The sequence below is a fragment of the Sarcophilus harrisii genome, chromosome 6 (genome assembly GCF_902635505.1).
Source record: "Sarcophilus harrisii chromosome 6, mSarHar1.11, whole genome shotgun sequence".
Lineage (NCBI taxonomy): Eukaryota > Metazoa > Chordata > Mammalia > Dasyuromorphia > Dasyuridae > Sarcophilus > Sarcophilus harrisii.
In genome coordinates, this window is record NC_045431.1 from 158,118,278 (window position 1) to 158,133,423 (window position 15,146).

At 34.1% G+C, this 15,146-nt stretch overlaps 1 protein-coding gene across 8 annotated transcripts in view; it reads right to left on the minus strand.

Annotated features, from left to right (window-relative positions):
- TMEM150C (transmembrane protein 150C) overlaps positions 1-15,146 on the minus strand; it is a 56,606-nt gene that overhangs the window by 16,377 nt on the left and 25,083 nt on the right. For 4 of the 8 annotated variants that reach the window (XM_031944177.1, XM_031944172.1, XM_031944175.1 and 1 more), the window contains 4 exons: positions 6,670-6,759; positions 3,786-3,839; positions 3,624-3,656; positions 3,454-3,521 (listed from right to left, as the gene is read on the minus strand). In XM_031944177.1, coding sequence (XP_031800037.1) covers positions 3,454-3,521; positions 3,624-3,656; positions 3,786-3,839; positions 6,670-6,749 — 235 coding nt within the window. In that variant the 5' untranslated portion in view covers positions 6,750-6,759. Of the gene's footprint in view, positions 1-3,453; positions 3,522-3,623; positions 3,657-3,785; positions 3,840-6,669; positions 6,760-7,948; positions 8,031-11,698; positions 11,829-13,608; positions 13,894-15,146 lie in introns of those variants that run through there. The other 4 variants (XM_031944171.1, XM_031944170.1, XM_031944176.1 and 1 more) reach the window with 4 other exon arrangements.

The following is a 15,146-nucleotide window of genomic DNA, read 5'->3' on the forward strand; positions in this document are numbered from 1 at the left end:
AGGCTGCCAAAACATGCAGATGATTTGCAGGTGATTTGTCATTTGTTGTAATCAGTAATGTCAATTTTAGCCTGATATAGTGGAAAGAGCACTGGAATCAGAGGGCTTAGCTCAAAAGCTGCTTGTATCACTCACTATTTGAGCAAGTCTGCTCAAATCATGCCCAACTCGGTCTTTTCTGCTGGAAAATGAGGGTTTGGATTAGATCATCTCAAGAGGTCCCTTCCAGCTCTGGATCCAAGATATAATTCCAAGGAAGAGATTGACCAAAGGGGAAAAAAATACTTGCAGTCCCAGCAGAAGAATCATTTAGAGAAGAGCTGCATTTCACACCAAAAAAGCTGTATCACCCTTGAGTCCCATTCTCCCCAAACACTCATTGTAATGAATTCTGCATGTGCCATATGTCACTTAGCATATAATGAAAGATGAAAAGAAAAAAAAAAGTACATCAAATGCCACTTTAGTGCTAAAGTTAGGAAAAATCAATTCACACCATTTGTTTCCCAAGGGAACTGAGAATAGTTGAAATCCAAGAAGATGAAAGAGATGTTTGGCATAGAAAAATTAGTAATACTTCAGTAATTAACAAGAGGCCTTGTATATGAATCAGTTTGCTGTACATAAACTATGATTTTTAAATTTTTTTTGTTTTAGAAACAATCAAAATTAAGTGACTTGTTCAGAGTGACACAGCTAGTAAGTGTCTGAGGTCACATTTGAATTCAGGTCCTCCTGACTTAAGGGTGAGTGCTCTTTCCACTGTGCCAGCTAGCCGTCCCACCTATAACTTTTTAAAATAATACAATTGAGAATATGGGACCTATTTTTAAGACTATGGAAGGAACAGTTTGTGACTTTAATATTTGGATTAGTATCTTGGTACCTGAGTGGGGATAAGGCAACCCCTACAAAATGTTCAGTGCCTACATTTGCATCCAGTAGGATCACTTAATGATCTAGGAGGAATTCATTTATGTTGTTATGGAAAAAGCATTGGACCTTGGAGTTGGAAGGAAGAAAGAGAAGAAGAGAAGGAAAGGATAAAGGGAGGAAGAAACAAGAAAGGAAGGAAGGAACAAAAGGATGGAGAATGCTAGGAAACGAGCATTTATTCAATACCTGCTATGTGCGAGGCACAGTTTAAGTGCTTTACAAATATTACCTCATTTGATACTCAAACAACCACCTTGGGAGGTAGATATTACTATTATCATTATAGATATTTATGATAATAGATTATCATCTTAAGACTGTGGAAAGTATAATGAAAGCCTTGATTGACCATTTGACAAAAGTTTTTAGATTAGGAGAGAAGAGAAAGTTTATATAATCAGATCTTGAGTTGGTTGTCCTACAAGGTTCAGTATTTGAATTCTAGCTAAGCATTTTGAGAGATGTAATTCACCACCCAGGAAAAGAATTGGGGAACCATGGCTGGGTCATAAGCAGATTTTAAAATATCAGCTAGGGAGCTAAGTTGTGGCAGTCTGTTATGTTGATCACAGCTACGGATTAAGTTTGGATGATACTGGCTACAAAAGTTTCCCTCTTTGAACAAAGGAACTCTGATTATATTTTGCTAGGGAACAGTGGCCCTTTTGATACCTCAGGAGTCCCAGAAATGCTTTTTCCTTCCATTTCCTCCCTCCCTATGTGTAACTATCTGGTTTCAGTTTCTTTGATATGCTTTAAATCATTCCTTTAAAGTGACTTCACTTTTTCTTCATATAAAATCTATGGCTGGTCATTGAACCTTGCTGGAGAATCATTGGCTATTTTTCTATGCAGAATTTAACTGGTCAAAAAATTTTCCTTAGGCTTCCTAGGGAGCTTGATGAGTGTGTATAACTTTATTAGTCACTCTTAATTTCTCAATCAAAAGAGTTTAAACTTACTTTAGGGCTTTGGTTTACTTCTAAACTAAAATAAAAGTGCTTGCTGTTTTAATAAGACATAGGTATCTCACTTTTCCCCAGCTCAAACTCCAATGAGAGAGAAGGGAAAGGAGAAGAAAACTGGAGGAGGGGGAAGAGAATTAGGTGAAAGAGGGTGGAGATTATATGGGAAAATCCTCTCTGTGAGCTGAACTGGCCCATGAAGAGGATGGGAATGGCTGGGCAGGATTTCCCTCTGTCCCTTTCCATAAAGGAAGGAAGGAGTAGAAAAGAATCAATATTGGTTTGCCAATTTTGCCTACTATAGTGACATCTGCTGGTTTCATTTAGATGTGCTAGCCATAAAAAAGATTCAAATAGGGTTGATCCATCTTTCTGCGGGGATATTGGATCCTGGGAAAGAGAGAAGATGTCCCCCAGAATGGTGTTAGAGGAGAAACTATGAACAAGAAAAGTTATTTTGGCTACTTCACAGCTTTGCCTAGAACAATATTAGACATAATATATACAGTATTTGCACAAACCAATTTTTTTTTCTGAATTCATTTGCCACATCAGGAGAACCTTAGAATATTTTTATCTTTACAACAGCAAGGAAGAAGGGTAAAAATGACATTCCTTGTTTTTTAGGTTGGTATTAGAATATTTATGAAAATAGAGCTATGGGTTAATAGAAACAGCAAAGAACCAAAGAATTAAAATGCAAGCTATGTAAAATCCCAACTAAAACCCAAATATGTCTAAAGGATTTATCCAGATGAATGAATGTCTTTTTTTTGAGGAAACTGGGGTTACATGGGATTAAATCCAGGATCACATAGCTAGTAAGTATTAAATGTCTGAGGTCATATTTAAATTCAGGTCCTGTGCTCTATCCACTGTGCCATCTAGCTGCCCCAAATGTATTTATTCAGTAGCTAACTAAAAGCCCAAGAAAGAAAACACTCTCAATATAATAAAGTACTATAAAACAATTGGAAATGTTCAGTTATCAAAATTGTGGATTTTCCATTTTGTATCCTTTTCTCAATCAGGAAAAAATTTCTTTTTCAATGTCATATAACATACATATAAAACAAGATAGAAAAATACATTATAAACCTGTAACAATGGCTGTAAACCTATCATTTTATATATTTCTCATAGGCAACAGGGCAGTTTTGTATATTCATAGCATTAAATTACTAGGATGATAAAGAATAGACAAATCCATGTTAGCTGGATAAGAGCATAGAAGTGACACTCCCATCTACTTACTTTAAAAAAATGACAAAATACTGTTAGAAAAGTCTTAAAACTACATAAAAATGACATTTTGCCACATAATTATATCGCATTTTTGTGCAGAATGAAGAACAAAAGGCTGTTTCAGCATATTGAAAAAGCAGCATGAAATACACTTGACTTGGGCTTAAAAGAACTTTTAATTCAAAAAATATTTAAATTATTTTTACATGTAATTTAGAAGAAAATAAACTATTAGATTAAAAAGAAGAATATTTTGAAAGAATATATATCTCATAAGTAAATAAGCCATTATTCATGTTGTTCTTACCAAGAAATGCTGCCATGTTCATCACTTGACTGAACACACAACTTGCAGGAGGTTCATCACCTGCAATACTTTAAAAAAAAAGTTTGATTTGAGATGACCAAAAATTCTTTCCTATGGGCATATCATCCATCCCCTTCAACAAAGGCCCCAAATGTGAAATGCTCAATTACCTTATATAGGGTGCATGTTTCTGACCAGGTTTCCTAGACAACATGAAACACAGAAGCCCAGATTAAAGGTCTGACTTTTTCATTCATAGATGAGCTTCACCTACTGGTGAACTTTTTGCTGAGCTTAATGAATAAAAGTAAAACAACAGAGATAACTTTTACCTTTCAGGTGCATTTAAAGAGAAAATTTTGTTATCTTCCACAGCTATGAAGTATCTAGAACAAGAGAAAGTTTAAGAAGAGAGAGAAAAATGAGAATAATTTCTCTTGGTTTGTAGTTTAATAGAAAAATTAAATTATTTAGCTCATTAACTCAATGGCTATCACTAAATTTCGTTTAACCTATGGGAGGAGCTCAAAAGCCCCACTAATATTATCTTAGTCCTCAATTCATAACCTTGAACTATGTGACATGAAATCTTGCCTAAAAGAGAAAAGTGAGATTTAAAGAAAAAAGAACACAAAGCCAGCAGCAAAATCAAGATTAGAAGGGAATGACTCCAAAAGTCCCTTTGGTTAACTGTCACACATTTTCTATTTAAATTGAACTTTTCTTGTCTTTAAGTTGCCTGAAATTAGGTGACCATTTCCTAGATATTGGGAGTATGTCTAACATTTTTTATTGATATTGTTTACATCACTTAGGTTTCCTTTCCATTTCCCCCTTTCTGAAAAGTCATCTTTTATAACAAGACATATAAAAGAAGGAGGAAAAATTTAGCAAATACTAACCAACACATTGTAGTGTTCCACAATCATAGTTCCATACCTCTACAAGAAGGGGGGCCAGCTGTGCATTCTTATATCTCCTCTTTAGGGTCAAGTTTGATCATTATCATTTCACATTCAGTTTTGACTTTTTTGTTATTGTTGTTCTTTCCATTAATTTTGTTATAGTCATTATCTATATTGTTTTCCTGGTTCTGCTTACTTCATTTTGTATCAGTTCATAAAAATAAGTTCATAAAGTTACCAGGCTTCTCTATATTCTTTATTCATCATATTCACCAATTCTTAGAGCAGAGTAAAATTCTATTATATACACATACTACAGCTTCTTTTGCCATTTCTCAATCAAGGAACACCTACTTGTCTCAAGTTCTTTGCTGCTACAAAAAAACATTGTTCTAAATATTTGGTGTTCTATATATACCAGTATATCATTCCCCATTTGGTATTTACAAAGTATATCTTTCTTTTGATCATTGACCTTTTGAGCTTATATGCCTGAAAGGAAGATCTCTGGCTCAGAAGATAGGGCATTGATTCACTTCCTTAGCTCAAGAATACTTTTTAGAATCGTTTTTACAAATTTACAGCTCCACCAACAATACGTTAATGCCCTTGTTTTTCTATACTTCTTTCAATCCTATTTCCATCTTTTGTCATCTTTGCTAATCAGTAGTTATCAGATATTGTTCTGATTTGCATTTCTCTCCCTAATAACATGGAGCAGTATTTATTAATTCATGTCAAATAGAGAATTCTTATGTTTTTGAGTATTGCTTATAATTGGACATTGTTCGACTAACTAATGTAAGTAAGCTATATCCAGAATGCCCATGACCCATCCCACCTCTAGATGATAATGTGTAACCTTCACAAGTCAGATAATAGTTTTTATACTACTGTTACATATATATGTACACACATACTATTTTATACTGTTACATATGTTATGTAGGACTATTATATATAACATATTATACATTATATACTTTTTATATATGTATGTGTACATTATTAAGTGAAACAAAGAAAGAAAAAATACCTGTTCTTTATAGTGCAGTTATTTATAAAAAGAAACAAAGTATGCTTGTAAAGGAAAATGTTTATCATTAGCTACAAGGGATAGATAAGGGATATATCCTTTAGCATAGCTGTTTTCACTCAATCAAGGGGAACTACCTGACTGATAAGATAAAGGAAAAGAATATCCTAGAGATTGAAATCCACTCTTTTGTTAAGGCAATTAAATCTTTTTGTCTCAATTAGAGGAGCAAAGAAAGACACTGAAGAGAATTAGCTGTTCCCCTTTGTTCTGCAGTTTGTGCATGGATCATCTGTATCAAAATGGTGAATATAGAACTAAATAGTCAGTTACATTCTCCCAAAAATTCACTTTTGACAAAAATTAAGCCAGAAATTCTCTTGTGAAGTTGATTTATTGAATTATAAATTATTGAGAATGTGTTTATGCATGTATTATATGTATGGGTACATATATGATTTCATTATAATATTTAGTATGTGGAAAGAACACTGACTTTGTGGTCAGACGTGGGTTCAAATATTATCTCGTCATTCATTATTTGTGTCATCTTGGGCAAGAATGTTTGTTTCCTGGGTCTCAGTTTCATTACATGTAAGATGAAGGGGGTTATTCTAAATCTATCATGCTGATTTATGATGGCTTGGATTTAACTTCTGCATGGATGACTAGCTATGAATGAGACTATGGAACAAATGCCTGTTTTTGTTCCAAGGCCAGAGGAGTGAAACCTACAAGTAAATTCATGCATTCATTTATCTATTGTTTTTTTTTAACTTTTTAAAAAGTTTTGAGTTCCAAACTCTATTCCTCCCTCTCTCCCCTCCTCCCTCCCTGAGATGGTCAGCAATGGGATATAGGTTATACATGTGTAATCATATAAAACATTCCATATTAGTCATTTTGCTACAAGTAAATTTTAATATGTTATCAGGTCATAAAATGTTTTATGTTTACTAACAAAATTAAATAAATGATCAGTATTTATCAACAACTGCCTTATATACTTTCTCTTTCCCTTCTCCCCCTACCCTCCAATAAAGGAGTTTAGCAAGAGAAGGGAATATATTTTGCAAAGCATTTCATTATTCCCTGAACCTCAATTTCCTCATCTGTGAAGGGAGGGGATCACTAGGATTCCTATCAGTTTTACTGAGGTCATGAAATAGAGTAGTATACAATGTGATGGGACAAAGGATCTTTCCGTGTTTATTCTCCTGTGTTTATCTTTGCACCTGTATTCTCAGATATCTAAATGAATAGTAAGTCACTTACACTATCCATAGCCCAGCTGAAGTAAACAAGGTAAAAACAAGGGGTAAAAACATCCACACACTGCATTTCTTCCCATCCATGCCTGCTCCACTGAAACAAAGGGAAAAAAGATAGATTACCAAAGATTAATACTGTCCTGACAAACATAATTCACCTATTTAGGGATCTTGGGGGAGTGAGGTTCAACCATATTTATTCTTTTTGTGGACAGAGCTGTGAGCCCAGAAGAAATCAGAAAGATCAAAGTTCAAATTTGATCTCGGCACTTTGTAAAGCTAGGGCAAGTGACTCAACAGCTTTTATTTGCCTTAGTTTTTCTACCTGTAAAATGGGGCTGCTAGGTGGTAAAATGGGGCTGCTAGGTGGTAAAGTGGTTAGAGCACCAGCCCTGAAGTCAGGAGGATCTAAATTCAAATCTGACCTCAGATACTTATTAGCTGCATGGCTTTGGGCAAGTCATTTTACCCTGTTTGCCTCAGTTTCCTTATCTGTAAAATGAATTGGAGAAGGAAATGGCAAAACATGTCAGTATCTTTGCCAAGAAAACCTAACTGGAACCAGGAAGGATTAGACACAACTAATCATTTTTTTAAAAAATGGGAAAATAGTAGTATCCCGACTCAGAATTTTTCTGAGGATAAAGCGAGATCATATTGATAAATTACTTTGCAGACAGCAAAGTACTATACTATATAAACATTAGCTTTTCTGATTGTTGAAATAACAATAGTTTTCCTTGAGTTATATTCTACAGACTCTGATTTTAGCCACAAAGCAGAGAAGGCCCATTCCTTTTTTTAAAAATTTTTTTATAAAACTTTTTATTTTCAAAACAAATATATAGATAGTTTTCAACATTCATTTTTGCAAAACCTTGTGTTCCAAATGTTTTTCTCCCTCCCTTCCCCCACCTCCTCCCTTAGACAGCAAGTAATATATGTTAAAATATGTGCAATCCTTCTATACATATTTCCACAATTATCACGCTGCACAAGGAAAATCAGATCAAAAAGGAAAAAATGAGAAAAGAAACAAAATGCAAGCAAACAACAACAAAAAAATAAAAATACTATGTCATGATCCCCACTCAGTCCCCACAGTCCTCTCTATGGATGCAGGTGGCTCTCTCCATCACAAAACCTTTGGAACTGGCCTGAATCACCTCATTGTTGAAAAGAGCCACATCTATCAGAATTGATCATTGTATAATGAAGGCCCATTTTTTATAACTCCACACACAGAAAGCTCCTCCTTCTTCTATAGGAAGTTAAGCACATACCATCCATAATAGGAAGTCAGTTTTTTCAATGTCTTCTCTGAAAAGATGGAGAGTGATGCTCCTTATCAGGGTGTTTGTCTTTCTGAAGCAGAATCATCAAAAACTTCAGTAACTGTATTTTGTTATCTTTTAAGACCATTAGGGAAACCTGAGGTACTCAAGTTTTATCCTCTTCACTAGCTTATCCATTTCTGATGCTATTATTAATATGAGAGTTCTCACTGTATTGAGTGTTTGGGGAAAATAGTAATAAAAAAAAAAGGGAATGCCACTCTGTAAACAGAAAGAAGAAATTACAAATTTGGAAAGTAGTACTTCTCACAGAAAAACTTTTCTGAGCAATACCTTCAGAAAACAATAAAGATCAATATACCAGACAAAGCACAAGGGGGGACAGAGTTCCAAGTTAATTGTGCCAGAATATGTTTGAGGAATTACATGTCAAGCATTCTGGGTATTACAATATAAATCTTATTTCCCCTTCCTCCAGAGTAAAAAAAAAAAAAAAATCCACAAAGGAAATGAATAGAAATCTCAACAGCTTTAGCAGCAAGGATTTATAAAAGCCTAGTCATTGAATGGAAAGGAAAAAAGAACAAAGAAGCTTTCTCTCTCTTGCTGTCTTTTTCTGTCTCTCTCCCCCTCCCTCTCTGTGTCTCCATCTGTTTCTCTATCTCGGCCTTTCTTTCTCTTTCTCTGTATCTCTCCTCTCCTCTTCTCTTCTCTTCTCTTCTCTTCTCTTCTCTTCTCTTCTCTTCTCTTCTCTTCTCTTCTCTTCTCTTCTCTTCTCTCTCTCTCTCTCTCTCTCTCTCCCCTCTCCTCTCTTTTTCTCCCTCCCTCTCTCCCTTCTTCTCTCTCTTTCTGTCTCTTTTTCTCTCCCTCCCTCCCTCCCTCTCTCTCTTTCCCCCCCCCCCTCTCTCTCTCTCTCTCTCTCTCTCTCTCTCTCTCTCTCACACACACACACACACACACACACACTCATGCACATTCACATCTCTTCCCTGAGAAGTTTATTAGAAGTGTTTCCTAGATGCCCCAATTCTGCTTCTACAGGGCATCATCCAATGATAGACTCTTGACAATCATTTTAGGATCTTTAAGAAAATCTGAACAGAAACCTATTTTATGAGCAGATCTTGGAGGGGGTCTGAGGGCAGTTTGAGCTGATCAGACCAGGATCTCCTAATTGAAATTACTTTGAAGGCTTTTACAGCCTGAATTTGAATGGAGAGCCAGCTATCAATGGGGGCAATTTGCCTTAGAAATGGCCCATCCTGAGAAATACACTTTCTCATAGAGTCTCTGGAGTCTGGGAGGGTCAGGAATCAAAGGGGACAGAATTTCAGATCAAAAGGGAACACAGTTTCACACCTCCGTTAGAAATGCTAGCTTCTGTTTATAACCTACCAAGAAAATAACATCAGTGAAAAGAAGACAAAGTTATCTTTTTTGGCAAATGCTGTGATGTTGTACTTAGAATATAAAGTTAAAAGGATTGAGTCACAGTAATAGTACTTGCCTCAGAAAAAGTACTATAAATTTGCTGCTTTATGGTACCCATCTGGTAACAAATCTCTATTTGTTAATAAAAATAATATTTATGGGGGGTGTTAAGTTTGCAAAGCACTTTAAAAACCACTATCTCATTTAATATTTAAACTCTGGGAGGGAGGTGGTTTGCCCACAGCTAGTGGATTTCAAAGGCTGGATTCTTTTTGATTTCAGCCTGGTGCTCTATCCACTTTATCAGCTAGTAGTACATATTGTTAATAATGATACTCTCATCAATGGTAAGTAAATGACAGTGGTACATATGTCTATAATGTAAAACAAATAATTTTTGGAGACGTATCTGAGCTCTCTATAGTGAAAAAGCACAGTTTCTTTTACACTGGGAATAAGATTTAGATTCTAAGATCCTGATTTTACAAACCAATCAACCAACAAATAACTGTGTAGTACTTCAAAAAACAAATAAAGGATGAATAAATTTTCATTTGTTTGACGGGAACTACATCTTATACGAGATAATCTAAATGGAATTAATGACAAAGGGAAGAATTTCATGTAAATGTTGCAAACTTTCATGATAAAATTTTTTCATTTAGATTTGGTTTAAAAGACATCTTCAGATTGGCATGATTTATTTAAATCAATTATTCAGCTGTTCATATTGTTTTCATTGAGCCCCAATTTTTTAAACTTGATATTCTAAGTAAAATATATTTTTGCAAATAAGGATAATTCTGTTTTCTCTTTACTGATATTTATGCTTTTTATTTTATTCTGTCACCTCATTGTTATAGGTAGCATCTCAAGAATTGTATCAAATAATAGTGGTCAGAAGGGCTTTATTTCTCTTCAAATCAGAATAACTTCTAGGAAAAGTACCAGAGGCTTTTCTCATATAAACAATGCAAATAATACTAGGTCTTAGCTTTAAATATGTGGTTTTAATCATATCAAAGTTTCTTTGCCTATGCTTTTTAATTTAAGGTTTTTTTTCCCTGAGGCAATTGGGGTTAAATGACTTGCCCAGGGTCACACAGCTGGGACATATTAAGTGTCACCAAGCTGCCCCAATTTAGTTTTTTTTTTTTTTAAACAATTTAATACTGTAGTTAGTCAAAGTTTTTTTTTTTCTATATTTAGTGAAATAATCCTGTGGCTTCTGTTTTCTTTATGGATGTTATGATTAATTATGCTAACTATTTTTCTAAGTTAAATCTTAAATCATCCTTGCATCCCTGGCATGACTGATTTGGTGATAGGAAATTATTTTTTGGATATGTTTCTTTGGCATATTTTACTTAAAATGTTTGCATCATTTTTTCATCAGCAATGTTGTCTGTAGTTCCCTTTTTTCTGCTTTGTCTTTCCCTGGTTTGGGTATCAGAACCATATTGTCTCATAAAAGGAATATGTTTCCTTTTGTATTACTTAAATGTTTGTTAGAGTATTTAAATGATTACTTGAATTGACTTGTAATTTCTATCTGACCCACTGGAATACATTAACTTGTTGAGGAAGGGGAAATTGCTCTAGGAATGTTATTTTCCCTCTAATATAAATATTTCTTCAAATATCATGATCTTTGTTCTTTTTACCCAATTGTAGATTGAGTTAAAATGACTAATATTTTTCTATTTTTTTTCTCAACCAAAAAGCTCTTGTCTGGGTTTCCTACTATTTCCTTATCTTTGTGTTCAGACATCCTTGGGGCTTTTTCATTTTGCTTAAGCAGAGAAAATTAAATTCAATGAAAAGTTTCATTACATCTACAACAACTACTACTACTATTGTTAATCCAAACTTTCTTGAGAAAATTTTGAACCCAAATGTTTAAGAAACCTCAGATACTAATTAGTCCAGAATAGCTACCCTCAAACATTTTCAAATGGCTTTAAAAAAAAAAAAAAAAAAAAAAAAAAAAAGATCAGGTGTAACTGACCTTCCACAAAGGCTTGTTCTTAAAATACTCTGAAAATCCTGTTTTAATTCCAAATTCTGAATGATCAAAAATAGCTGATTGGCCCTTCTGGCAAATTGATTGATGTCAAAGATAGCCCAGTGTTTCCCTTTGACTCTGTTTCTCCCTCATTTACTGAATCCTCTTAGGTTTAACATTTGTGGATAATTCTCCCAAAAGAAAATTTTGTAAGACAAAGCTGATTAAAAACTCAATGTTAGACAATGTTCAGTTTTTCTGGGAAATGACACAGCAAGTTTTGAAAGATTTTTTTTTACTACCTGTTGACATGGTGCTGGTTTGGATGTTCAGTGGTATGCTCTCTTTCCTCAACGTTCACTTTTTCCTTCTGAGAGTTATTAGAAACTGAACTCCCTGACACACGCACTTTTTTCATTTGGAAAAGAATAGCTAGAAAGCAGTAGAAGAGATTAATTGAGGACTGGTTCACTACTCTACATAAGTTCCTTATACATTTATCCAAAACTGGCACAACTTTCCTGTTGTTGTGAACTGAGTGCTATTTATAAGTACATATATATAAATCTAAATTCATTTATGAACGTTTATTTATCAATTATATTAGCTTATATTTAGATATGCATATTAATTATTGTTAGTCATATATTTGTTTAGCATATTTATATTTATTTGTGTACATAAATTTATATATTTATGTTTTATGCTTATTAATTTCTATTTATCAACCTATTCATTAATTTTTACTTCTTTATAATTATTTAATTTTCTTTAATTTCTCTCTATATTTATTTTTTTATATTTCTTCATTCATCTAGTTTTCTCTCACTTTTTCACTTTTTCCCAATGTATCTCATTTCCTCTTTCTCTTTGTTCTTTCTTTCTTTTTTTGAATCTGGTTAGATCATTTTCCAAGTTCATGATTTCTTACTGTGATAATCTTTTTGCAATAATCCTTCTGAAAACATAGGCATTAATAAGATATTTTTATTTTCCTGAAATATTTACATGCTCTCTGACACTAAGCTTTATCAGGAACACTCCAGGAAATAATATTATATTCACCACACTTCCTTTTAAAATTCTCTTTTCCCATCAAAGTAAACTGCTGAGAAATTCCAACTCCATGGTTTGGCTTAGATTGATTGTAGCCTCTTGAAGGATAACACAACCTCAAACAAATTAGACTGATTTCTTAGAATGTTTAATAACTGCTTTGATGCATTTAGAAGTTCTTGGTTTGTTTGTTTTTTTTGAAGATTGTGTAACACTCAAGAGAATACTGCATTTTCTGAGCAGAAAATGGGTTTTTGCTACTGTTATCTTGACCCCTTAGCATTCATATCCATTCAGTTGGCAAAATAATTATAGGGAAAAGAAAAAATTAAGTGTCACTCAGCATATACTGAACTTGTTTTTTCATCACCCACATCTCCTGCTACTACCCACAATTACTTCCCACCAAAATTTGAGTCATTCATTAGCATATTCTAACAAGTTCTGCCATAAAGAGAAAATCCCCTTGCATAAATCCCTTAATTTTATATTATCATTTTCCTCATTACCATCACTTATAAGGAGAAACTTATTGCCCTCCCTCAACTCTTCCACCACACTCTTTTGTTCTTTCTCTTGTACTCTTGTCTCTATTTTCTCCCCCTTTCCCCCTTTTCTCTCCTTCTTCTCCAGTTACAGGATAATGAATTTAAGAAGTCACATGAAATGTTGACTTTCTGAAATATCTCTAATAGAGAATATACCATAACCAATGCAACTCTTTAAGGTAAATCCTTTTAGCTAAATAAGCCCCTTCTAGAATATGTAGTATATATGTGTATATATATATATATAAATACATAAATTTAACAATAGTTTATCTGGTGTACTGATAATAGTAATTTAGTAAATTTGGTACCATAAAAGAACTGAGGTGTCTAGCAAGATGCCTAAAACACACAGGTCAGGTACATACATTTGAGCATGTGTATCCACAGTATATATTTACATATGTAATATTTAGTGAATTATTATAGCAATGTAACAAATAATTGTTAATTTCTCCCAGAAAAGTAGAGTTATTTCTCCATATACCTAGGGGGGAAAACATAGAAAGTGGCTTCCTCATCTAAGTGGATCCAGCACAATATAAAGCTAATGTTTTTATTTTAAGAGTTGGCAGTGATTTGTAGACTTAAATTTCAGGAGTACTCACAGTATTCCAGGGAAGGAAATCAGGTCTAAGGATTACTTTCAATTCCATTTTACAGAGGAGGACACAACCCTAGCAGCATCTAACACACTTCCAGACTCTAGAAGCTTCACCTGATTTCTTCTGAACATGTGCCATATTCAATTATCCTACATGACCAGACACTCCCTGGGGCTAGACAAGGGCATTTTGCAAAGGGTGTTTCTGCCTCAGTAACTGACTCAATTTTAAATTCCCTTAGCCCCAAATCACTGAGTAGCAGCTCTGCAATACCATTACAATGGTCCTATTTGGTCACAGCTCCAGGTGCCAGAGCATACACTGAGTCTTGTGATGCTATTTGCCTGGTTGCTAGGCTCTAGGAACCACTGCCAATAGGTGCTTTTCAGTAGAGCAAGATGACTAGTGGATGACCCTTTAAGTTCAAAGAAAAAATTTCCACCAAAATCTGGCTATCTCCCCATCCCTGCAATGCTCTCCCTTCTCAGTTCTATTTTCTGGCTTCCTACAAATCTTGCCTTCTACAAGAAGCCTTTCCCAGTCCCTTTTAAGGCTAACAGTTATCCTATGAATGTCTCCACTTTATCTCACCTGTATATTGTTAGTATATTGTCTCATCCATTATACTGGGAGCTCCTTGAGCTCCCTTGAGCTGGGACTATTTTTGCCTTTGTTTATATCCCCCCTCCTGGCCAGTCATATTAGTAGGTGTTGGCTTGACTTGACTTTAGAGTCTTTAGAGTAAGCACGTGAAAAATATATAAGAATTTGGGAAACAAAATTAGGTAAGAAGAAGAATTACTGGTAGAGCACTAAGGTTAAAGAATGCCAGGTTTATGCCTTTAACCATCAAGTAAAATACGATATACTGTCTTAACCAAAATTTAGGATGTTATTAGCAAATGTGAGCTCTGGCAGCTTCTTCTCTCAAAGAAAACCAAGACCTATGATGTCATTTCTTCAAAAGAAATGACTCCAAATAAAAAAAGAAGACAGAGTGGTGTTAATTGTCAATAAAATAAATCCAAAAACTTGGATGGGGGAGCATTGTAGAGAATTTTGAACCAAGGGTAGTAATGATGATGATGATAGCTCACTTTTCAGTCAGAGTTGAGAAGCAAAGGAAGGGACTCATAAAGAAATCTTAATGACTCCTTAAAGAGATCCCTGATGAGCTCATACTGAAGAAAGACATTTATCACTCCAGCTTTTAATAAAAGCAAGTGTGCAAAGAAGAAGATAAAAAGGAAACATAAAACTCATAAGAATAATGTTGGGAAGTACAAATCTTGGAATAAGTTGAGACTCAATAAATAAGAACTAACAAATAACAATACAATAAATAACAAATAACAAAACAATTAACAAGAATAATTTTTAAAAAGCTTTTAAAAGTTTGTAGTATAAAGAACAAAGAAGGACTAATTTGAGTTTCTGTAGCAAATGATGTCATATGAATCACAGAATTTCATAGTTGGAGGGAATCGTAATGACTTTCTCATCTAATGTCTGTGTAGAAAGGTATCTCTATTAGAACATGC